We start from the raw sequence: 23,430 nt of genomic DNA, 5'->3' as shown, positions 1-23,430 counted from the left end.
AACACAGGCAGTCTTTAGGAAATAGTATTTTCCCTTTGCTTTCCAAATACTCATTTCTCTGCCTCCTCCTCACCCTCTCCATGTGGATGTCCAATTAGGCCTTTCAAACTTCAAGGGTCCCAAACCAAAATCCTCTTTGTGCAGTCGTGGTGCGGTCTGCCGTGCCAGCTTATGCACTCTGTGCTCTCTCGCTCCCACATCCCCCAGCAGAACATCCTGATGCTTCTACATCCAAAATGTAGCCCTACCATGACGACATCTGCACCTGTGCTGATGCACCCGGGTCCCGGGGCTGCCCCGCCTCAGAAATGGTCTCCTTGCTTCCTCTTATGCTCAGATGGGCAGCCGGGATGACCCATTAAAAACATCAAACAGGGGGCGCCTGGGTGGCACAGCGGTTAAGCGCCTGCCTTCGGCTCAGGGCGTGATCCCGGCGTTCTGGGATCGAGCCCCACATCAGGCTCCTCTGCTGGGAGCCTGCTTCTTCCTCTCCCACTCCCCCTGCTTGTGTTCCCTCTCTCGCTGGCTGTCTCTCTCCGTCTAATAAAAAAAAAAAAAATCAAACAGGTCCCATCACTCCTGCTCAAAGCTGCACAATGGCTTTCCCTCAGCACGGAAGGGAAAGGCACAATCCTCCCTCTGCCTGACAAAGGAGGCCTCCCTGATCTGGCCCACAGCCCCCCACCCATCGTGGGCTCACTCCATCCTATTGCTCAAACCTGCCAGGCCACATGGCTCCTGAAACTTCACATTTGCTGTTCCTTATGCCTAGGACACTATTCCACTTTCCCCTAGGCACCTGGCATGCCTGTTCTCTCAACTTCAGCCTTCTGCTTAAATGTCACCCTTTTCTTGGGGCGCCTGGGTGGCACAGCGGTTAAGCATCTGCCTTCGGCTCAGGGCGTGATCCCAGCGTTCTGGGATCGAGCCCCACATCAGGCTCCTCCGCTATGAGCCTGCTTCTTCCTCTCCCACTCCCCCTGCTTGTGGTCCCTCTCTCGCTGGCTGTCTCTCTCTGTCAAATAAATAAATAAAATCTTTAAAAAAAAATGTCACCTTTTTCTTAAAGAGAGAGAGAGAGAGAGAGACAGTGCATGCAAGTGTGAATGGGGGTGGAGGGTAGAGGGAGCGGGAGAGAATCTTAAGTAAACTCCGCGCTGAGCATAAAGCATGACGTGGGGCTCCATCTCATGACTCTGAGGTCATGACCTGAGCTGCAATCAAGAGTCGGACACCCAACCGACTGAGCCACCCAGGCGCCCCAGGTGTCACCTTTTTGATAAGAGCCTCCATCACCACCGTATCTGAATATTAAAACAGGGCGTGTGCACACAGAGACATCCCTCATCTGCTCTCTCCAATTTCCTCCTGAGCGAGCACTGATCCCCATCGAATAGGTTACATATTTTACTTATTTATTGTCAGTCTTCTCCGCACTCAAGTAGACACTTCAAAGGGAGGGGCTGGGTTTCTCTTACTCTTGCAACATTCCCAACAGTCAGGAAACAACGTGACCACTATGAAGCTCAGCTCCAAGACCGAATGGGTGGCTCCCACTCTAGCCCACCGTGGAGCAGCCAGTACTCCTGGCTGAGAAATCAGGGGCTCTGAAAATTCGCTGGCAGCTGCAGCTGGTGACAAGGGTGCAGACTGCTGACGTGGGGAGGGAGGCACCTGCCATTTAGGCGAAGTCCAGGCTCAGGGGGCATGCGGACATCCCCAAGAGGCACACAAAGCTGCCCACGGCCGAGGTGGAGGGTGGGTCTAAGCCCTTACTAAAAGGCTTCTTACTAGAGTCTCCATGTAAGGGATTTGGAGGAGGGGAACCTCAGAGCACCACGAAGGGTCAAGCGTATGGGATCTGAACACAAGAGGCCCAGACAACTAGCTGTTGTAAAACAGAGAAAAATGCACAAGGCCAAACTGCATCAGTGACACTCAAAATGTTCACGGTGAAGGAAGCCAATGCAATTGGCTTTGTGAGACAGAAAACGCTCCCTTTTGCATCAGAACTTTCTAAGGGGTCTGTGCTAAGGGGCTTTCTTCCCGTTTCATGACCTGGCGACTAATCATTTCAGTTTAGAAAAAAATAATTATAGAACAACAAGAAAAAAAAAACCCTAAAAACCAACCCTGTCCAAACCAGTGCCATATGGAGAAGAGAAGAGCTTACTTATTTTCTTTTCACCTCCATATTTTCCCAGAAAAGTTAGAGTGGGCATGGGAAAACCTCAGATGTTTGTATACTCCTTTGCTGGTGATAAGATAAAAATGTAAGGCAGTCTGCCTTGTTTGTGAGCTCCTTAAAGGCAGGTGGTGTGTTCTCGAGAGTTTTAGATAACAGCAGCATCTAATATATTCTTCTGCACAGCAGGGGCCTAACAAGTGCTAGAAATAAACCAATAAAAGAATGAACAAATAAAATGCAGCCCATTAACTCAGTTCCTTGCATTCAAGTGCCCCCATCCCCGTTCTAACCTTGACCTTGGCCCACATACTCTGCTCTGCCCCAGGATCCCAATCCTTGCACCAGCAAGCACCTTGGGAGCCTCCCCTTCTCGATGATACGGGGGGATTTAACACCACGATTATACTATTGTTGTTACTGGCTTCAGAACCCCACCAGCACTATGGCAGGTCCTAGCTGGGACAGAATAAATGGGATTTCCTAGCTACAATGCTACAATTAGTGACCGCCTGTTCCAGGAAGTTCGCTGAGTTACACCTCTCCAAGGGAGACTCGTAGCTTTAAATGCATACTGCAGGTTGCGTTTCTGGGGAAACGGACTCTGATATGGAAGTCAGCACGCAGGAGGTTAATTTAGGAGGTGGTCTTGGGAAGGGCATCTGAAAAAGGAAGGTAAGGGGACTGGGTAGAGGGAGAAATCCAGCTGTGACTATGACTGGGTTCTCACAGCTGGCCCTGCAAGATCCCACATTCCCCAGGAAGGAGGCATGGCCACAGGCATGTGACTCTTCACCTGTGGCCCTACCCCAGAGGGCTGATAGCTGAGGGCCCTTTGCAGGCTGCACTCCCAGCAGCTGGAGTCGAAGTCCTTTACTCACAAAGGGGACTGTGGCCATTCACCACACACAACCACTTTGCCTCTCCAGCAAGTCAGAGCACGATGACCACACCTCCTCTGTGATGCCCTCCCAGCTGCCTTCTCTGATCCCCTCCAGGAGAGGTGGTAACTCTCATTCTTGCTCATCTCTTTATTTCCAGAGCCCAGCATACCAGCAACACCCAGTAGAGATGCCATAAATGTCTGCTGAATAAACACATCACTGAATACTGGACATGAGTGTGAAAATGTGCATATCACAATTATTTTTTTAAAAACTGTCCCCCAAGGGCACCTGGGTGGCTCAGTCAGTTGAGCGTCTGACTCTTGACTTTAGCTCAGGTCATGATCTCAGGGTCATGGGATCTAGCTGCACGTCGGGCTTTGGGGTGGGCATAGGGTCTGCCTGGGATTCTCTCTCTCCCTCTGCCATCCACCCCCTGCAGAAATGATGGGGGAAACTTGACAAGAGATGCACACAGAAGCCGACATGTATGTGCCTTCAACTCTCAGCTGAACCCTGCATGCCTTCAAGCTTCAGTTTCTTTCTGACTTGAAGGGACAGATCCCAACATTCTATGAAGAAGAGACCAGAGCTGGGACACACTCAGTTTTGCTAAATGACGTCTTTCTTAGTGTCATTATTGACATGGGTAAGGAAAATAAGTTTTGATCCTGACAAGGAAAAGAGTGTGAGGGTCAGAGTGTCTCCTCCCGTGATATGCTCAGGACTTTTTTTCCAATTAGCCTAGAACTAAGAGAGCCCCCCTCCCTCTTCTGGAAAGAAGCAGCCAGAGACTAGCGTAGGTGAGGAATTTACTTTTCTGTCCATGAATGGAAACAGAAACCAACTGGAATATCCTGTGATTTATGAAAATACGGTGATTTTAAATCACTGAGTAGTATTTCACCTTCTCAGGATAAGGAGCTACAGAGAAGCAGGAGGAGAGATTTTGAACACAGAAGCCAGAATGCAATTTTAAAAAGAAAACTAAGGAATAAAGAAAAAAAAAATCTCACTCCTAAATTTATCTCTCATTGCATTTGTCTAATATAGAGAAGAATTCGTAAGAATGCAATTTTAAGGAAGACATCTGGAGGGGGGATTAAAATAAAAGCCCACGATTTGTGCTAACTTATCACTTCTCCCATGCATCCACGCCAGAGTCCAGTACGCCTACCGGGCTCACAATTCCTCACCATGTAATCTCATACACCTTGAGGCACTGACAAGAGCTACAGTAATGGCTAAGAAAAAACTAACCAGACAAGAAGAAACGTCTTACAAAGCCAAACGTATATACCTCCTTAAAGTGATAAACCACAACATTAATGAAAGCAAAAGCCATTAGAACATTTTCCAACATTATAATCAATACCCATCTCCACCACCTCAAAGGCCTTTCTCAGCAATCAAAGCATCATTTGATTAAAAAAAAAAAAAAACAAACTGATAAATGTAGGTAAGTCAACACTCAATTATCTGGATACAAAATATACACATTTGGCATTTATCTCTCTTACAAAGCATCCTAAATCGGGCTCTTCCTACGAACACAGACATTACCTCTTCACTCACTAAAGAAACGCAAACAAGTTCCAGTTTGATTCGAGCATGCTTCAAATGCCAGTAGAGTGGATACTTCACTAGATTTGTAACTCCTTGCGCATTTCAGTAAGCATGACCTCACTAAATGTGGGCCTCAGATTGAAAAAAAAAAAAAAATACAATCACTCTTCCTGGCATAACGACACCTTCAAAGATAGCAGGAAAAAAGGGGCTACAATTACCTTTGAACTTGTGGAACACGGCCCACAGCTCTGCAATGTCGGTCGCAAAGGTGATATCCGTGTCAAGGACAATGACCCTCTCCAGGTTGGCAGGAAGAGTCTTGGTCAGGACAAGCTTCATCAGACCGTAAATGCCAGAGTAGTGTTTGTTGGGGATCCAGGATACTTCAGACTAGATCAGGCAGGGAAGAGGAGTAGGAAAAAAGAGAGGGGGAAAAAAAAATCATTACATTCATTTTTTGCATAAACATTATAAATAGTGCCTGGTACATAAAAAGTATTCAATAAAAAATTTGCTGAGTAAATGAATATTTTCTTAAAGATTTGTTTATGTAATTTATGGTTTGGCATGTGAAGTTTATTGGAAGAAAATGCATCTGGATCAAGGGAGAGGAAAAGCAATATTTACGAAATAACTATTATTTGCAAACGCTATGCTCAGATTTTTTTAAATAAAATTTTTATTATAGAAATTACATAGGCTCACTGGAGAAAAGAAGACTATGTTACAAAAGAATCAAAGTATACAAATTGAATCATACTCTGTTTTCTTTTTTTTTTTTGCCAATAGTACCGAACTGTTCCAAGGTAGATTTCTTTCAATCATATTCTGTTTGTCATTAAAGATTCCTACCTTTGTGGAGTCATTCAAGCTCATGCTTATCGATTTTTTTGAGCTATAATGAAACCAATTAGTGTTGTTCTGTCTTCTGGTTCTCAAACACACGAGAAGGACTTGGTCATAAGCTACGCAACACTCTTCACTGGGGAGCAAGAGAAGAAACGTCCACAACAGTAATGAACGGCCACGGAGAGCCCCCACTGAAATCCTCCCACGATGTAAGAGGACAACCAAGGTCCCACAGGTGGGTACATTTGTCAGTGAGGCACACATCTCGGTACCACTTGGTACCCAAAGGCAAGGCTGAAAATAATACAGAATACCGGTGCGCTGAAAGCTCTCAAAGGTACAGATCATGTATGAAAGTAACGACAGTTAGGGACCCCTTCCTAGCTGCCCCGGGGAGCTGCCATCCATCCAAGTCAAAGCACACTTATTTCCAATAACACAACACTGATAACGGAACTCTTCAGCAGAAAATGTGGCCGCCTTATTGAGATTCCAAAAAACATTCATCCCTTTTGTCCTTATAATTCCATTCTGAGGACACTGTTCTAAAAAAAAAAAAAAAAAAAAAAAAAAAGTCACATTTAAAAATGAAAAACAGGTTTTATTCCCAAGGATGTTCATCACCGTGTTATAAAAGAAACAGAAACAATCCATATGCCCCAAAACTGGACAGTTAATTAAAACGTGAACGTGCTTTTCTAAATCTGACAGCATACTATTTAATGGCTATGAGCAATCTAGGTTAGGATGTAAAAAACAAACAAACAAACAAAAAAAACAAAAAAACTTGCACGTGATGTTCAAAGAAAAAAGGCAAGTTTTAAAATTTCTTTTGCTTAATAACCACTGCATATAATCAAACAACATGAAAACACATCCACCCAAATTTATGCTGATAAGAAATAGAAGCATGGAATCAAATTACTAATACTGGTCACTTAGGGATGACGGGTCCCTCCTCTAGATAAGGAGACACACACACACACAACACACCACACACACACACACACACACACAACACACCACACATACACACACACACACCACACACACACACACACACACACACCACACACACACACACACAACACACCACACACACACAACACACACACACAACACACCACACAAACACACCACACACAACACACCACACACACACACCACACACCACACACACACAAACACACCACACACACACACACACACACAAACACACCACACACACACACACCACACACACACACAAACACACCACACACACACACAACACACACAAACACACCACACACACACACCACACACACACAACACACCACACACACACACAAACACACCACACACACACACACAAACACACACAACACACACACACAACACACCACACACACAAACACACCACACACAACACACCACACACACACACACACACCACACACCACACACACACAAACACACACACACACACACCACACACACACACACACCACACACACACACACAAACACACCACACACACACACAACACACACACACAAACACACCACACACACACACACCACACACACACACAACACACCACACACACACACCACACACACACAACACACCACACACACACACACACACACACACCACACACACACAACACACCACACATTTATTTTACCACAACTTTCGACTTTTTAAAATGAGCAACTACTATCATTGTAAAGAAAAGCTAAGCACTGCATTCCTTTTTAAAATACCAACATCGGTGATGGTGGGAAAACAGGGACACAGACGCTGCCTTGGGAAAGCTAGGACAAAGGACCCCCGTGGTAACTCACACGATCCAGTCTGTCCCTCAAACCCACTCCGTGTTCTGCGCTCCTTTTCAGTTTACTTGAAAATACCACGTCAGCTACTCCTTATCCTTTCAATACATGTGCCATTCGGACCAGGGGGAAAAAAAGAAAAAACATAAACTGATGGACAAAACTTTTCACCACATGTCAGTCTCAGGAAAAAGACCCTTGAACTCTGTCTGTTGTCCCCGTCACCATGTTCCCTGGCAGCACGGAGGGAAAGCAGAGACAAAAGCCCAAATGCGAACCCCGGCCCCATACACGGTGTTGGTCTCTCTAGGCCTCCGTCTCCTTCCCTGTAAAAAGGAGACGACGATGCTTGCACTGCATGGTTCATGTAAGAAGCAAAGGAGATGGAAGGATTCGAGGGCTTGGTACACAAAAGACCCTCGGCACACAGAAGCTCCCACCCTTCTCCTGATTTCCCCGCGGCGAAGTGTTAAACATCAGGTTCCGGGGTCAGGCACAGGTGGATTCGGATTCTGGTGTCACTTCGTGCCGTGTCACCTTGGACAAGTTCATCCAGCCTTTCTGAGTTTCTGTCGTTTATAAAAAGCAGTTAACTTCTACCGCGTGCTGCATTGTATCAGTTGGGGTGTGGGTGGAAACAGCACCCTCAAACTGGGTGATCTGAGGAAGATGGGATAATAAAAGAACTATTGACTGAAGCAGATGCATAATTTAGGGCCCTGCAGCAAGGAACCGTGCAGCACCTGGGAAGACACAAGTGGATGGCCGTTATCACCCCAGACCCGACAGCTGGTGCCAGCTGCCACCGCTGGAATTTGGAGATGGTGGCCACGCGAATAAGGCACCAGGCAGGAGCTTCGGGTGAGGGCCACGGCCAAAGTGTGGCAGTCTCACGGGACGGAGCAGGGAGAGGCCTCTCACTCAGCCTCTCCCCACTCCTGCCCACCCCTCTCCTGCTAGAGGGCCCCTCTGTACAAAGCCAAAGGGAAGGAGAGGGAACGTGATCTCAGAGCCGCGGCCCAGCGCGGTAGCCTCATGCGGCACAAGGTAGGGTAGGAGCGGGCCAGAGGGCAGCACCTGGAGGGGCAAACTGGTCACCGAACCGAACGAATCACGGCGAGACCACAGCTCGAGGCCTTCTGCTATACCGACACAACAAGGTATCTAAGGTGGATAGGTGCGTAGATGGGCAAATGGCACAGGAAGGTGATGATTTGTCTACAGTCCCTCAGCGAGTAAGACGCAAAGCAACAGTTAGAATCTGCCAAGGGAAGGTTTGCCTTCCTTCCCCAGGCCACATGATCCTTCCATCGGGGAGACAGCATCCTGACGTGCCATCAGCTTAGATCTGAGGGCCGGGGGCTCCTCCAGGAAGGGCCTCCAGAGGGCTCTACAAAACTCTTCCTCATGGAAGCTCCAGCCTTTGGAACTCGGCTCAGCGGCTCCTCTCCCCTGAGGATGTGGTCGAACTGAAGCTTGGCAATCATGGGTCCACGCGGCAGAGCTGTGCTATTTAATCAGACCTTTGACTAACTTCTTCATCTATTTTGGTTACCATCAAAGCAGGAGAGCTTGGTGAAGACTGAACACCAGAGCGTTGGGTTGAGCCATCTAATTAGATTGCCCTGACTCTCGGCTTTATTTTTAACACACATGTGAGGCACTGAGATGCATCACCGAACAGTAGGACGACAGGAATAAATTAATCTCAACATGAGCCCAGGCCGGAATGTCGCCCCAAGTCCCCGACTTAATACATAATCAATTAAGTCAGAGTGTTCAATTAGAGGTAAAGGAAGCATTCAGATGGGTTTGTATTCAGAGAGAAAACCCCAGAAAGAAAACCGAGGAATCTATAGGGGGAAAGGACGTGTGGTAAAAAGCAGATACATTTATTATAAAAGGCTCTCCTCTCTTAGAAGTACAATATAGTATGTCCCCTACTCCCACCTTAGTCTAATCCTGCTCTTCTTTCAAGCCTCAGCTTAGAAGGCACCCCCCCACACCCCCGGGGCCCCAGGCTGGACAAGGGCTCCTTGAGCAAGCTGCCTCCCTTCCCACAGCACAGCACGCTCTCATGCTGTGTCTAATTTTCCATGTCTCTCGCCAGCTCTGGGCTGGAACTCCCTGAAGCAGTGACGATGTCATTTTTGCTGTGGTAACAACACAGTCGTTACTCAAAAAATGTTTGATGAACATGCATGATTGCAGAGCTGGCCAGGCCTGGATTTAAATCCTACCTTGGACGTTTTCTGCAACCAGCAGCAGAAACAGCCGTAAGGGCTGCAGCCCAGGCTCGGTCCGCTGCAATGGAAGAGGCGTGGCTCATTGAGTCCCAACACCTGGGCTTTAGCACCCGGTCCATCATTTTACCTCTGTGAGGCTTTGTTTTCTCATCTGCAAAATGGGGGCTTGGGAACACTCACTTTGCAATACTGCTGGGAGAATGGCAAAGCCTCCAGCCTGGTGCTGGGAGTCAGCTGGCCTCTGCAAAGGCCACTTGGCTTCTCCCAGTGAAGGTCTGTCAGCACCGTGGAGGCTCAGATCATTCGGGATATTGAGCTTGATAAAAGCAGGAAATGATGCTACCTTTGACAGTAAACAGGAAGTCAGGAATGGAGATGGTTTTATCAGAGGAAAATAAGCCCCTCATCACCGTTCCCTGTATTCTTAGATTAAGATTTTTACTGTATTTATTTATTTGAGACAGAGAGAGAGAGAGAGAGAGAGACAGGAGATAGAGGAGCGGCAGATGGAGAGGGACAAGCAGACTTGGCACGGAGTGTGGAGCCACGATCCCACGACCCCGAGACCGTGACCTGAGCTGAAATCAAGAGCTGGATGCTCAACCGACTGAGCCACCCAGGCGTGCTAGATTATTTTTTTTTAAAGATTTATTTACTTATTTCAGAGACAGAGAGGGAGGGAGGGAGGGGGGGAGAGGGGAAGAGGGGGAGAGAAAGTCTAACGCAGACTCCCTGCTGGGCGCAAAGCTGGAGGGGGTGGTCGATCTCATGGCCCTGAGCCGAGAGCAGGAGTCAGTCGCTTAACCAACTGCACCACCCAGGTGTTCCTCCTCCATAGATTATTAACAAAATCACAAACTGAGATCTTGGAAACGCAAAGCTTCCTCTGGTAATCTCCAACTTTAGGAAGAAAAACCTACTAACATAAAATATACAAACAAAAAAAACCTTCCACCAGCGTGGGTGGAAATGTTCACCCATGCAACTTGGGGACAGTCTCTTGGGGCAGCCCTTACTGGTATCGAATCTCGTTCCCACCCTGTAACAAACTTCAGTCCAATCAGGGACATCAAGTCACGGGGTCAACAGAGAGAAGGCCATCCTCAGAGGCACACTGCAGACACCTGGAGGGTCTGACCCCCCCGTTGTAGCCTGTAAGATGACCACACCTGATGAAGCAATAACCTAGCACATTCTTCACCACTATAAACACACTAACGGGTTTATGTAATTACAACAATAAAAATGAAAGTTGGGTTTCTTTTAATGGACAATTATCCTTGCAATGGCTGTTCATCATTCTAAGCGGCATGTTCTAAGATTTAATTAGCAAAAATGCAGCTGTGCCAAGAAGACTACCTAGCACACTTACATAAGGGTGCTGCATAAGCAATCCCAGGTTTTAAGGGTTTCTTTGCAGAGTAGGGGGCGGGGGATGCTCTCAAGGGGAAATTTGCCTTCCCCAAACTGCCAGTTCCTTGGCAGACAGACCCCAAGGGGAGTTTTCTATGAAGTCCTGCAAGGGATCTGAGGGTTCATCTGATGCTGGGTGATCCACAGAGAAGTTACTCAGAAAACCTGGTGAAGGTAGTAACATGAGCATGGAAGGGTGTGAAGGAAAGTGATGTCTCAACGTGATGTCAGGTTTCTGACCTTTGGGAGACAAGGCAAAGACAGGAAGAGGGGCTGGTTTTATCAAGGAATGGTGCGCATTTCTTCTTGAAGACGTTGACTTTCAGAGGCACCGGGATGGCCCAGTAATGGGAACAACAGAAAATATCATCTAGCATTTCCTGAGTGCTTCCTGGGTGCCAGGCATTGTGTTAAGGGCATTCTGCTGACTACTTCAGTGACCTCCCCCCACCCCCTCCTGGCCCCCGGTCGACAGGTCAGGTATTACTACCCTGGTGCACGAAGGACCCAAGTCCTTCCTTATTCTATCTCAGTCCCCAGCCTGAGCCATTCTGCTCTGAAATGATGAGAGTGTCCCTCTCTCCTCCTTTCCCACTGCCCCTGGTCCCAGGCGTTCCTGGTTTGTCATAACCGAGCCCGTGTCCACCCAAACCTTCATTCACCAGGAAGCAGTTTCGTCATGGCAATTATGTACGAAGGCCTTGGAGTTGGGTATTCCTGGCTTCTGTGTCTCTCCGGGCCTGAATTTTCTCATCTGTATAATAGGAATATTAGTAGCATACCCTGCTCTCTTCCTAGGGAGTTATTTTATTTATAGTCTGTAAGCTTTCCTCCAACATCCTGGAAATATTTATTGCTCAAAATAGATTTCTCACCCATATCAACATTTTCCTATGGATTCCAAATCACCTTGACACATTTTTAAAAATTAAAAAAGAAGTCGTCCTAGCTGCAGAATGTTTGAAAAGTCATTTGCCTTTCTTTTTTTTTTTTTTTGTCATTTGCCTTTCATGTTGTTTCTGAGTGGTCGTCTTGGCAACCAACCTGTATGTTCAGAACATAATTGTTGAGAAAGGAGGGTGAGGAGCTTGGGTGAGGTGGGGGCTCTGGGAGACCCCATGGAGGACGGCCATGGAACAAGCTTGAACTCGGGCGTCTGCCGGGCCAGATTCCAAATCCAGCTCCACCACCTCTAGACTGGCAAGCTCATTTCTCAAAGCCTCTACCTCGTCACCCATTAAATAGAGAAAATGACAAACATCACATAAAGTTTGGGAACGTATTCAAGGAGGCAGGAGAACTACGGGGCCAGGCACAGTGCTTGCCTCATGGTAAGGGCTCAATTTTTAAAATGCAAGCTTATAAGCCGATTCACAAGTGTGCACTCTGCAGTCTGACTGCCTGGGTTTGAATTCTGGCTCTGTCACTCACTAGCTGGGTCACTTTGGGCAAGTCATGAAACCTCCACAGACCTCACTTTTCTCATCTGTAAAATGGGCATCCTTACAGTGCCTACTCCACCGGATCATGAGAATTCTGGGGCTATGTATTGGCTATTGTTCACTGTCAAAATTACCAAAGGTATTTAAAGCAACAGGAAAGATGAGATTCACATCTACAAGAGAGTCATATGCATCTGTATTTATCCTTGCCAGGAAAAAAAAATCCACTTAAGCTCAGTTGGGATCATGTACATAAGCATTTCTAGAACACTTAATGTGGGCCAGGCAGGTACCGAGGAGAGGCTAGGGACCGGAGTCCACGATGAATAAAACCCAGCTAATGCTCTCGAGGAGTCTGTGGTCTGCCGGATATTTACTATCCATTCCTGCCTAACAAGCTACCTCAAAACTTAGCAGCTTCAAACAGTAATACTTATTATCTCACAGTTTCCGTGTCAGGGATTTGGGAGCCCATCAGCTGGGTGGTTCTAGCTCAGGATTTCTCACGAGGTTGTAGTTAAGATGTCAGTTGATGCCCCAGACATCTAGATGCTTGGGATCTGCTTCTAAGCGGCCCCCTCACACACAGGTGGCAGTCGGTGCTGGCTCTCCAGAGGAAACCTCAGCTCCTTGCCGCACGGACCACCTGGCAGGGCAGCTTGAATGTCTTCACAACATGGAAGGTGGCTTCTCCCAGAGGGAGTGATCAAAGGAGACCGTGAGAGAAACCAGGGTGTCTTTTATGGCGTGGCCTCAGAAATGACATGACGTCATTTCCGGAATGTCCTCTTGGTTCTACAGATTCTAACCATGCCACACGGTTCCGGACCGGACGAGCGTGTGAATACTAGTGGACAGGGATTATTGGGGCACATCTTGGAAACTAGTTACCACATTTACATTCTAGAATGGTCTAAACCGGATTAAGATGAATTGCAACTGTATGTATAGCAGCAGTGGTACAATTAAAGGAGAGAGTGAGGAGGGGAGGGAGAGTAACCAGTTAAGAGATGTTTGGAAGAGATGAGCCTTAAATTTGGTCTTAAAAAATCAGTTGAAAATTGAGTTTCTCAGACACTGAAAGAAAAGCAGAATAGGAGACAGATTCATCAGTGAAGGCACAGAGGTATAAACAACTGTGTGTGTGTGTGTGTGTGTGTGTGTGTGTGTGTTTGCAGTAGTCTGATACACGTAGGTAAAGGCTAGAGTTGGAAACGATGGAGAAGGACATGGAAAGAGGCAGGAAAGGGTCAAATGCTGGAGAATACTGTATGCCATGCCAAAGAGCACTGGACAATGTCCTAAAGATGGTGGGGAAAAAACAAAAAGGTTTTCACTAGCAAAGAGACATAACTCCACTGCATGCTTGGAAGATACTCTAGCAACCTGTGGAGGGGAAAGATGAGAAGACAGCTCAGAAGCATCAGAACCTTGGAGGATGCCTAGAGAAAATGCAGGTTCCCAGGACCTGAGTGCCTCAGTTGGTTAAGCATCTGACTCTTGACTTCAGCTCAGGTCATGATCTCTGGGTGATGAGACTGAGCCCTGTGTTGGGCTCCCCATTCAGCTTGAGATTCTTTCTCCCTCTTCCTCTGTCCCTCACCCTGCTCACATTCTCTAAATTAATTAATAAGGGGGGGGCAATGCAGATTGCCAGGATCACACCCAGAGGTGAGGATTCATCAGGCCTGGGGCGGGGCACAGAAATCTGCATTCTTGTGTTTATCTGGCAGTCCAAGAAACAGACTCTAAATTATAGAGAACAAAGTGCTGGTTCCTAGAGGGGAGGCGGGTAGGGGGATGGGTGAAACAGGTGATGAGGATTCAGGGGGGCACGTGTCGAGATGAGTACCGATGTTATATGAAAGTGTTGAATCACTATACTGTACACCTGAAACTAATATTACACTGTATGTTAACTAATTGGAATTTAAATAAAAACATTTTAAAAATTTAAAAAAATTCTTTATTCTTAGCCAGAGCCTCATGTGGTCCTAAAGCAGTTGTCCCCAGACTACACCCTAGGACACACTCAGGAGACACAGTAAGCACTGTATTTCTCAAGGTCTTGTTGGTTGACTCGTGCACACAGCATCACCAACCAGCTTACCACGGTTCAAAAACAAGACAAAAGAGAGTCTGAAACTTAAGTGTACCATCTGATCTTCACACAGTCGGACGTACAGGGAGAGAAGACCTTTCTCTAAGATTAATAGGAGAAAGAGCTGATGGAAGATCCGTTCTTTAGATAACCTTATACCTCATGGGCAGTTCAGTCTGTGAAGTCCAAGTTTCCTGGCTGTCCTTTTTTAAACCTAGAACTCTCATTTCCATAAAAGCCACACTAGGTCAGCGAGAGTGAAATTCTAAGGAACCCGTATCAACAGGAGAGCTGAGTTACATATCTCACATCTTCCCACAATGGAAGCTTGGGAGGGAACCTTGTAAGAGGCCCCCAGGCTGGTCTTTTCAGGTGACAGCGTTCCGCACTAAGCATCAATGAACATTATTCAGAGCTTACAACTCCAGCCTAAAATAAGTTAGCTGGCTTCCACCTGAAAGGCTCATTATTCACAAATCTACTGAGAAACCATCTTCCATAAACATAATTAATTCTGGAGTGATGACAAAGGAAGAATGAATCAGGAGGAACGTGATCAAGGATCTATAAACATATTCCCCCTCATATCGGTGGCAACAAAAGCCCTTCCTCTCACGCCTGGCAAGGGGCGTTCTGTAGTTAGCTCTGTGAAGCTTGGGGGGACTGGTCACCGGAGCATTTACAGATTGCCTGAACATCGCTGAAGTACTTCGCGTCATGAAATGAAGCATTATAAAGCACGGGGAGTTCTGATTTGTGAACTGGACTGTTACAGTGGTTTAATTTCCTGAAATATAGCTGCCTTCTTAACTAATAGATTTTTCAATGCACTGAGGAGAAAATTGCATTAGCTCCTGCGTAGCCTGGCCTTAATATTTTTAGAAGCTGCAATTCTTCTTATTACAGGGCACAGTATGTATTTATGGATGTATACTTAGCACAGTTTCTGACACACAGAAAGGCACTCGATGAATGGTTTTGCGAAAGTGAAACAATACAAGGACACGAGCGATGCTGACTGAGAACCACTCCTGGGGATGGGGATATAGTGGAGAACCTGCTGTGTTCATTGATCATTCATTCATCCTTCCGAACACCAGATGACTGCTTAAAGAGACAAAAGCAATGATTTCAAAAAGCATTATTACGGAATTCAGGATGGCGGGTGACGTTAACGGGGGCTGGAGGTGGTAGGGGGACGGAAGAAGGAAGGAATGGTTCTGCTGACACCATCCCTAGTTCTAAGTGAGATGCTGCGGTGTTTTTATCAGTGTCGGTCATAACCTATTTATCTGCAGTCCACACATGTGTGTGTGTACCTCTGTATACAGAAAGCTGTCACGGGTGATCTAAGAGCAAGAATGTGACCTAGAGAGCACACAGGATTTGGGAGTTACGGAGACCAGGCTTAATCAGCTACCCACCCCCGTACACCCCCACACTCTCTCTCTCTCAACTCCTGCTCAAAGTGCTAAAAATGGAGATAATCATTTTGCTAGTAAGTGCAAGGGGGGGGAACCCTCTTATTTGTTTTTTACTGTAAATTTATTCTTCGGCATGCATTCTTTTTTTTTATAATAATATTTTTTTATTATATTATGTTAGTCACCATACAGTACATCCCTGGTTTTTGATGTAAAGTTCGATGATTCATTAGTTGCGTATAACACCCAGTGCACCATGCAATACGTGCCCTCCTTGAGGTCCCTTAAAAAGTTAAAAATTGAGCTACTCTATGATCCAGCCATTGCACTACTGGATATCTACCCCAAAGATACACACGTAGTGAAGAGAAGGGCCATATGCACCCCAATGTTCATAGCAGCATTGTCCACAATAGCTAAATCGTGGAAGGAGCTGAGATGCCCTTCAACAGATGACTGGATTAAGAAGATGTGGTCCATATATACAATGGAATATTACTCAGCATGCATTCTTAACAAGGCAAAATTGCTTCTCATGAGGCAAAAAAATATAAATAAATAAATAAATAAATAAATCTTGGATATTGCTATGATTTGTTATTAAAATCTCACGGGGGGGGGGGGGAAGGGGGGCAATTAGGAAAAAAAAAAGTACCTGAATAGGCTCTTGGGGGAGCGGGTGATGACAAATATTTCTAATGGCTGAGAAACTTTGTGCTACAGGACTCTGTGACACCAGGCTAGGCACAAACCTGAGAAGTGTACAAAAACACAAATATACCAAATCCCTGGATCCAGACATTAGCATCTGATGAGTCTCACAGTTCTTCCTGAATGTACTCGGGAGGCAGTTTAATCACAAAACATTACAGGGGCACCCGGGTGGCTCAGTCAGTTAAGCATCTGCCTTAGGCTCAAGGTCATGATCCCGGGGTCCTGGGATCCAGCCCCATGTGGGGCTCCCTGCTCAGCAGGGAGTCTGCCTCTGCCTCTCCATCTTCCCCTCTCTCCTGCTCATGCACTCACACACTAATAAAATCTTAAAAAAAAAAAAAAATTACAGCTATCTGTTCTCAACTTCATCTAGAGATTTTAGGGGAACACTTGCCCACGCTCCCCTCTCCCCCCCATTCCTTCTCTCCCACTCCTACCACTTCTTGGCCAGGAACCTTCCAAAAGGCAAACTCAGAGGCTGCAATTAATGAGGCCCCATGCTGCTCTGCTTTAATGAGGTGCTTTTCATGCTCAAAGGGCTTTGTAATCCTTCAGAGGTGAAGCTGTTGCCTGTGACACTCTCTGGTCCCAGCGTCAGAGATCCACCCCACAGGTCAATTTACCTCTAAACACATGGGAGGCTAACCCCCAGAAGGTAAAGTGGGTTAAGGAGGGGGAAACAGACGTGCCACTTAATTAATTTCTGGTTGGCTTAAAAACGGTTTTCTCTCACAAAACATGGAAGGTGAAACTCTCTTGGTCAAGTGGGGATCCAAAGGAAAGCTGTGTCAATGACGGTCAGAATGTCTCCTGGCTAAGAGCCGAAATGACCCTAGTTCACTGGTCATCCCTGAAAAGATGGTGCCTTTACTCACCGCTTGTAATACATCTAGCAACAGTAACCAAGAGTCTTGTTGTAATTTAAAATATTTTTACCTTGACCTTGAAGCCTCAGACTGTGGTTATATTGACTTCACTCCCATAACAGGCCCTTACTATTTATATGAAGGGTTGTCAAGGAAACCAGGTGTTGGGGATAGCTGTCTAACTTGTCTAGATTTAGAATTTATCATACACGAGAGTGTAGAAGGGAAATGAATGTCACCCTTAGAAAGTACTACAGAAGATGGTATGTGGCACAAGATAATTCCATTAAGCCTGTATTTTCCACTTGGGGATTTGGTTACTGATCAAAGGAATTCCTAATGCTCTAAATCCCCCTTCAAAAAAAAAAAAATCACCTAATTCTGAAAGTGACTCGTTTATCTGAACATTCACTGTGTGCCAAACTCTCTACTAGATGCAAAGGAAAGAGCAGCGAATATGGAATGTTCCTATTTCTTAGGAGACCACAGATTAAAAGGAAAGAGTATTATTATGTTTATGATAATAACAACATGACATTTGTTGAATGTTCCCTATGTAACAGACACTATAAGCAATTTATAAATATCTTTTAACTCACACAATAACCCTAAAAGTTAGACATCAAGGAAGTCACAAGTCTTAAAGAATTACAGGAGCTGGGACTAAAACTCAGATTTGACTCATTCTGAAAATCTTAATCATTTTGGAAACTGACTCAAATAAGATACTCAAGCGATCATCAGGCAGTGAAAGCTATAAATGAAGTCTCACCAGAATTCTCGGGGATGGAATGACTGATTGCATCTGGAAATAGGAAGGACAGTCAGAAAAGGCAAAGGTGACTATGACACGGAGCTCGAACTTTTAGCACAAAAGACCATTCCAACACAGTCCCAGTCAATGAGACCTGTGAAGAGTCGCATACCTTCCCAGCCCAAATGTCTCCAAGACCGCAAATGACCAAGTAAGATGCTACGAAGAAAACTGTTAACACCGAAACAGAGAAGAAAGGGAAGATTGAAAAGTAGATTCAGAGTGTTACAATGAAATTTTTTTTTAAGATTTTATTTATTTGAGAGACAGAAAGAGCGCAGGCACGGAGCAAGCAAGTGAGCACAAGCAGGGGAGGGGCAGAGAGAGGAGAAGCAGACCCCCCACCGAACGGGACCCTGGGATCATGACCTGAGCCAAAGGCTGACGCTTAGCCGACTGAGCCACCCAGGTGTCCCAAGAGTGTTACCATGAATTCTTAATTTCTGTTCCTTATCACCTAAAGAGAATGCCAGAGAAAAATCTCAGCCTTTCTAGGAACCATGTTATCGAAAGCCCAGAGCAAAGGCCAACTTCTCTAGGACACTGATGAAGACCAGCTGGAGGCAAGGTCCAGCACGGGCCACACGTGAGACTCACCCGATCCCACGACTGGGCCTGCCCCAGAAAAGCGAGTGGTGGGGCCTGGCCCTGCTGCTGGTTCTGCTCTGACCAAGGTCACAAGTGATGCTCGTGTGCAATGGAGGGCAGGACCTGGCCACGGCTTTTTGGGAGCCGTTTCGTGTCAGTTAAGTCTATCTAACCATTCTTAGGTGCAATCAAGCCTGCGGTATGCAACAGCGGGGGAAACGAACCAACCAATCAATTCTAACTCCTAGCTGGGAAATCCAGACCCAAATGAACAATGGCCTAAGCTCTGTTAACTTCGGTTCTGTCCTGGGGTCTGCAGACACTGCCAAGCTCCTCTACGGAGGATTGTGTTGTTATTGTTGTCTCTCTTAATTCCCTGGTGTGGGAACATGTAAGCACTCTCGATGTGGAAGCACCATGGCAGAAAGAAATGAGCCCTGTACTCAGGGTTTGAACACACACACTGGGAGGCGGGTCAGTTCCCTTCGCGCTCAGATTCTGCCCCTGAGAAACAGACAACGCCGCTCGCTTGTTCTGGGAGACTGTGAACCAGGGGATGCATATGGAAGCGCCAAGCCAAGGGCCTGACAGTCTCTGCGTTCACAGTGGCTAGTTAGTTCTGAGTCTAGGAGTAAGGACTATTGCACGACGTGACAGGTAGAATAAAGGGCTGAGCACGGTGAGCAAGCTCGACACGCCGGGGCCTTACCACATCTGCCACCGCTGGCGATTTCCTCTCGCTCCTCGATAATGGCTGGCTTTGGAGGGTAGGCCTTATGTATTATGTATATGTAATGTAAAGGCAAGCGGCACAGTCTGGGACACAATGTACGTTAGGTAATAACACCATATTAATAATAATAGGGGATGAGAAAGGGGAGTTTCAGCAGCGCTGTTATGCTTGTGAATAAGATGTTGATCACTGCTTGCTATTTTCTCTTCAAACATATTATTTAGCCAGTAGTGAGCAGATTTAAAACCCACTGGGGTTCTTGAATTGAGCCCGGCTGAGTGGTTAAATCCAATGAAAATATCCTAGTTAGAGGAGGTTTTTAGCCAAGGGAGTGGAGTATATAAAAGGATATTGAACAGGTCAGTTGTGAAGATGTCCATCTTTCAGAAAGGATAATAGGAATGATGAGGGTAACGCATGCCTGGCATCTTCGAGTTCACAATGCACTTTTGGATGATTTCACTGGATTCTGGAAACCACTCTGTGAATTAAGCAAGAATTCGTACCCCCACCTCACATATAGGAAACAGAGACTTTAAAACTCCATGTTCAAAGTTACACAGCCGGTAAAGGGTAGGGTTGAAACTCGCCTCTTCGGACCTTCAGGAAAAGCACTTCTATGAGGCCCCCATGTCCTGCTCTGTCCTTATCCTGGAAGGAAAGATGGAACTGATAGACCTAAGTATTGTTCACAGTTGCTCAGCAAGAAAAATCACAGTTTTGACCTTCTGAGCACCTTTTTTTCCCAAAATTAGATTGGTGACATGGAGCACACACTAAGGGATGAAAATGAGAAAAATTCCAAGTTCTCTTTGTGTAGAAGTAACGCTGGCTTGCTTCCCACATTTCAATCAGAGGAGACGGAGAATCTGGCCAAATGAGGTCAGAAAGTGAGGAACGGACATCACCATGGGGTCCACAGGTAACGTGTGCACAACAGGCAACATGTGGGCGTTGCTTATGTGTCCCATGACTGAGAATAAAAAGACAGAAAATCCACTTGACTGGTCTCTGAGCTGGTGGCTGGAATTTTGCACCCATCACCTTCAAGAGCCTCACAGTCAGGGAGGGTCTCAACAGCGGACTCCCCCCGATCCTGTCTGATTGGGGTGTGCTGGTTCTCAACGAGGGCCGATTTTGCCCCCTGTGGAGTCATGTGGGGTGGCCACATCCTGAGGGGAAGAAAGCTACTGGCATTTAGTGGGTAGAGGCCAGGACTGCTGCCCAACACCCTCATATAAGACAGCCCCCCCACAGAGGATTATCTGCTCCCAAAACATCAATGGTGCTACGGCTGAGGCACCTTGTTCAAAAACACTCGTGAAACACTGAGGCACCTGGGGGTGCGGTCGGTTAAGCCGCGACTCTCGGTTTCCGCGCAGGTCATGATCTTGGTCAGGGCTGTGAGATCGAGCTTCATGTTGGGCTTGAGTTCAGTGGGGGAGTCTGCTTGAAGCTTTCTCTCCCTCCTCCTCTCCCCCCACCTAAAATAAATCTTAAAAAAAATACTACTGAGAACTTGAAAAATGTGTACAGATGAACAGGCAGAACCTTGCTTTGATCCTAGTATCAGAGTACAAGTTTGCCTCAGTTTGGACCTACTGGAAAGGACTGCATTATCCAGACTCAGTGAGCTACCTCTCAGGAGGAGGAAGGCCAGGGTTTGAAGTCCTCAGCATTGTGAGCTAAAGGATGAAAAGGGCAACTCCATAACCCCACAAAGAAGACTGAAAACTAAGTGAGGCTTATAAAGAAAAGAACACAAAGCTTAGACAAGCAAGACTGCGCAGTGGTTGATTCAAGGAGGGCTCTCTTGGGTGGCAGCTTGGAGCTCGCTGGGAACGAGGCTGTGCCTCGCTCAGCAAGAGAAATTCCATGTTTCCACGAGGCCCAGGCACCCCTCCACCCAGAGGATAAGCCCCATCCTAAACACAACTTCACATAGGACCAAGGACTTCAAGCTCCAGGTGCTGGGCACCTGTCGTAACTTAGCATCCTCCTGAACACTTCTCCCTAAGCTCGGGCTCTCTTGTACCAGAGCCCCAAATGTTAGCTTCGTACCCATGCTTGCCCGATTCAAAGCAGCGTAGGTTCCTGCTGCTGGGTCACAGACCCAGATCCACCTAGCTGTGTCCCAACTGGGCTCACCTAAAGAATGACACACTTGTGCACGTGATGATCCTGTACTATGCAATTATTTAGGGGGAAAAAAACTCACAGTATCAGCACTTCTCCATTTTGGACAGCTCCCACTCACACACATTATACTCCCTACGAACTGTCTCTAAGTGGGTATCTAGAGGACAGATAGAACTCTTGCTCTTTCCACTAAAGCATGCTCCTTTGTCAGTTTCCCCCACTACAGATGAGACTACCCTGCATCCACCAGCTTGTTCTAGAATTCTAGGAGGTGAACTTGATTCCTCTCTCCCTCCACTAACACATTCAACACGTCCAAAAACCCTGTCACAACAGCTGTAAAAAATTAATCTGCCTTTAAGGGTAGTCACCTGAAGAGGAAGAAGGCTGTCAAAAGGCGACCTTTAATTAAAACATGTCTACACCATCTTTTTGGGAATGGTCATAGTGTAAAGCAGCAAGTCTGGGGTAGATGAACCAATTCTATTCTTTGTTTTTTTACTCATCCACCACGACATCTTGCCCCCAGGACCCACCCATACCATTACCAGGTCACCAGTTCTGAGAACCTTAAGATCGGGGTCTTGGACTTACTCATTTTAGCAATGCCCCACAGCACACAGAGCTGGCATTCCATTGCAAGTTCTCTAATAAGTAAGAGAAACAGAACCTCAGGAAGGAACCTGACAATGCTCATCCCATCCAGCTCCCCTTTTGCCCTCAAACCCACTGAACAGATCAGGGACATTGATTTCTAAATGGATTCTGCACATTGCAAAATCCAAGTTCAATTTTTCCCAATATAAGGCCAGTTAGGTCCACACTCATCCGCTACTAAGCATGCTTCTCTCTACCTTGTGTACCCTGTGGGTAATTCACGTGCACATTTATCTCCTCCACCTGAGCACTCCTTGGGGCAGATTCACCATTATACCTCAGCAACTCCCCTCGTGCTAAGATACTTTGTGTATAGTAGACATTCAACTTGTTTGCTTTTAATTCAAAGGTGGACATACTGGCATATGGATACTGAAGCCTAGAACGTAAAAGTACTGCGTTTTTTTTTCCCATGGGCATCGTGAGGAGTCCTGGAGGATAGTCTTAGTGAACTGGTTTATTCGTTTCTTCTACCATCAAAAGGTCTGGCCTTCCTAAGTGGAAAAACAGAAGGCCAGGCAGATAAAAGAAATGCAATTCTTTCTTCTCTGACAGAAAAAGTACAATGATGAGGGTATTAAGTTTTATAGCTAAGCTCAGCAGATAATAAGCAGACAAAGGATTCCTGCTTGGGGAAAGGTATTTGCTTCTTTGGGCAGTGAAAGCCTGTCATTAATTCACAGAGCCGATGAAAAAGCTCTTATTTTTATGCCTTCTCTCCACCCTCTTCCTCACACCCTCCTTGTTCCGGATAATGATGTACCCAGCATGGGCACGCCCCCTCTCTTTGCCCTTCTCTTCTGGAAATCACACTTGCTTCAAGGTCCAGCTCCAAATCCCATGTCTCCTAGGAAGCCAGCCCTGACTATTCAGCTGGTAACTGACTGGTACCATACCACTCCTGATTTCATTCACTGACACTAAATTCCTGCAGCAGACATTGGCTTTTCTGTCTGAATCCTCCTGGGATCCAGTGCATTCAGCAAATC

The 23,430-nt window shown here is 46.4% G+C and overlaps 1 protein-coding gene across 5 annotated transcripts in view; it reads right to left on the bottom strand.

Moving 5' to 3' along the window:
* The window catches only part of LARGE1 (LARGE xylosyl- and glucuronyltransferase 1), a 516,017-nt gene that overhangs the window by 215,177 nt on the left and 277,410 nt on the right, over positions 1-23,430 (bottom strand). For all 5 annotated transcript variants that reach the window (XM_044384456.3, XM_026499721.4, XM_044384455.3 and 2 more), the window contains one exon: positions 4,857-5,028. In XM_044384456.3, the coding sequence (XP_044240391.1) occupies positions 4,857-5,028 (172 nt within the window). The remainder of the gene's footprint in view (positions 1-4,856; positions 5,029-23,430) is intronic.

The sequence above is a fragment of the Ursus arctos genome, unplaced genomic scaffold (genome assembly GCF_023065955.2).
Source record: "Ursus arctos isolate Adak ecotype North America unplaced genomic scaffold, UrsArc2.0 scaffold_21, whole genome shotgun sequence".
In the NCBI taxonomy this organism is placed as follows: Eukaryota; Metazoa; Chordata; class Mammalia; order Carnivora; family Ursidae; genus Ursus; species Ursus arctos.
The sequence above is the reverse complement of the archived record's forward strand: the minus strand, read 5'-3'. Positions and strand labels throughout refer to the sequence as shown.